General features: G+C 38.5%; 1 protein-coding gene across 1 annotated transcript; it reads left to right on the forward strand.

Annotated features, from left to right (window-relative positions):
* Positions 1-614: 614 nt before the first annotated feature.
* On the forward strand, positions 615-1,884 carry LOC129339133 (olfactory receptor 6B1-like). Its single transcript, XM_054993739.1, has 2 exons — positions 615-629; positions 922-1,884. The coding sequence occupies exons 1-2, from the start codon at positions 615-617 to the stop codon at positions 1,882-1,884; spliced, it is 978 nt and encodes a 325-aa protein (XP_054849714.1).
* The last annotated feature ends 704 nt before the right edge of the window (positions 1,885-2,588 follow it).

Raw genomic sequence — 2,588 nt, forward strand, 5'->3', positions numbered from 1 at the left:
AACTATATTAACCTACCATTGATAGTAATAGCCTGAATGTTAATGTGAAAATATGTTTATACCAATGTGCACAAGGAAGACCTATGGCTGTTTTTCTTTAAGGAGACATTGGTTCTGAAGGAAATTACTTTGAGCAGTGAAATGAAAGGGGTGCTGAACACATCTTCTACCAACATTTTTTCTATTGGGAATTGTCTATTATACTTTGTTCAAAATTTGTCTTTCTTGCAGCTGCATTTCACTTTTTCACCATCAGATTTGCATGTGATGTGACATTTGCCTCAGAGAAAAATGGTGAGACAGTAAAATTTAGAATCTATTTGGCATACCCATTTATTTTAAAGGATGGCTCAAACTAGGACCTTGGAGATCTAGATTCAAATCCCCACTCTGCCATGGAAGTGTGCTGGGTGATCTTAGGATGGTCACACACATAGCTTAGCCTACCTTACAAGATTGTTGTGAGGATAAAATCTACACACATGTTGATACAAAACATGCCATTTGGCCCTGAATTAACCACCCAGATCCTTGGCTAGTGTTCTCTTATAAGTTGTTTGTGTTCATTGCTTAGAATATCTATGTCCTGGCTTTCCATTAAAAGTACCCCTAGAATGCCAAACATTTTTGTGAGTGGTATACATTTTCAGCTTTGTATAAAAATATGCTTCTGGCACATCGGGGTGATAGCTTTCTATCTCTGTCTCTCCATCATGTGCTATATTTTTTTCTGTACAAACATGTCCTTCCATTTGCATTTTCCATTGGCACAGTACACAGAAAGCCTTGCCACAGGCTACTCCTAAATGGATCTTACAGCATTACCCTGTACATAGTCTGTTGACAGCATGCATCAATGTCAGGGGAAGAAGAAAAACTAATGTTCTCTAATTGACTAATTATATTCAAACTCTATTTCAGAATGATATTCATCAGCAAACAGAAACAGGGGGAAATCAGTCAAGCACTACAGCATTCATCCTTCTAGGATTCGGGAATCTTCTTAAACTGCGAATTCTCCTCTTTATATTATTTTTAGTCATCTACATTTTGGCTCTTATGGGGAACCTCTTAATTATTTTCCTAGTTACAGTAGACCAGCACCTTCACACTCCCATGTATTTCTTCCTGATGAACTTGTCTAGCTTGGAGACTTGTTACATTTCAACCATTCTGCCTAGGATGCTGAGCAGTTTCCTAACTGGTGACAGATCCATATCTGTTGGGGGCTGTATCACGCAATATTATTTCTTTGGTTTCTTTGCAGCCACTGAATGTTACCTTCTGGCCATGATGTCTTATGATCGTTACCTGGCAATCTGCAAACCTCTACACTACACCTCTCTTATGACCGGGAAGCTCTGCTTGCAATTAGCATCTACTTCTTGGACAAGCGGACTACTGACCAACACCATTATAACCTTTTTTATGTTACAATTAACATTTTGTGGACCCAATGAAATTAACCACTTCTTTTGTGACATATACCCTGTCTCAAACCTCTCTTGCAGCAATCCTTACTTTGTGAAACTTGCAACCTTCGTTCTTGGCCTAATGGGAACTGTCCCCCCTTTTGTGCTAACTTTGGCTTCCTATGTCTGCATTATCCTCACCATCTTGAAAATCCAATCCAAAAGTGCACAACAGAAGGCCTTCTCCACCTGCTCTTCCCACCTCATTGTTGTGACCCTGTTCTATGGATCAATCTTTCTTGTCTATATTGTTCCTGAAACAGTGTCCCTGAAAGACCTACACAAAATTTTCTCTCTGTTCTACACAGTTCTGACTCCTATGCTCAACCCCTTGATATACAGCTTGAGAAACCGAGAAGTGAAGGAAGCTCTTTGTAGGTCTATCAGGAAATTTAGCAACAGAGTTTCTTAACTTCAGAATGTCTGGGTGGATCCAATGAAGTGTTTAGGAAGGACTTGTCATCCAGTTACTACTGAAACTCCTCAAGGAGGACAACTGATATAGTGTGTGACTGGTGTGGTCTATGAAAAATGTGCACTGTGCTCATTCAGCATGTAATAATTATTATTCTCATATCAGATGTGAAAACTTTGCAGCTTCTATTGATTTTTTCATCTTGTCATAAATGAAATTTCAAAAGCTGATCTGGATTTTCTTTCACGTAGGTCATTTACACTACAGTTTACCCTTTCCTGTAGGTAATATATCTGTCAAAAGTCACACTGCTATAAAAGTAAACTCCACTACAGATACCAGTTTAGAAGATGTTCTTTATTGAAAATGTTGGAAGAAGATTAAAGTTCCTGTCCTCCCCCCCCCCCAAATTATGGTAATTCTATCACCTTATTTTCCACAAATACATTCATATAAACATTTTATTCTCTATGTGTGCTTAATATAACATACCTCAGTCTTGTAACAGGTTGCTTTCCTCAGTAAATTATAAGACATAGAATATTGTTGATGGAATTCTCTGGACAAACTCCTCCTGTGGTTCTCTGTGGATGTTAAACAGTGCAGGGGGCAAGCTAGAACCTTGCAGCATGTCATTAGTCAATAGTCATATGGTTGTGCAGAAAATTCATAAAAGGTGGATGCCACAAATCAAGGGATTT

The sequence above is a fragment of the Eublepharis macularius genome, chromosome 12 (assembly GCF_028583425.1).
Source record: "Eublepharis macularius isolate TG4126 chromosome 12, MPM_Emac_v1.0, whole genome shotgun sequence".
NCBI classification, from domain to species: Eukaryota; Metazoa; Chordata; class Lepidosauria; order Squamata; family Eublepharidae; genus Eublepharis; species Eublepharis macularius.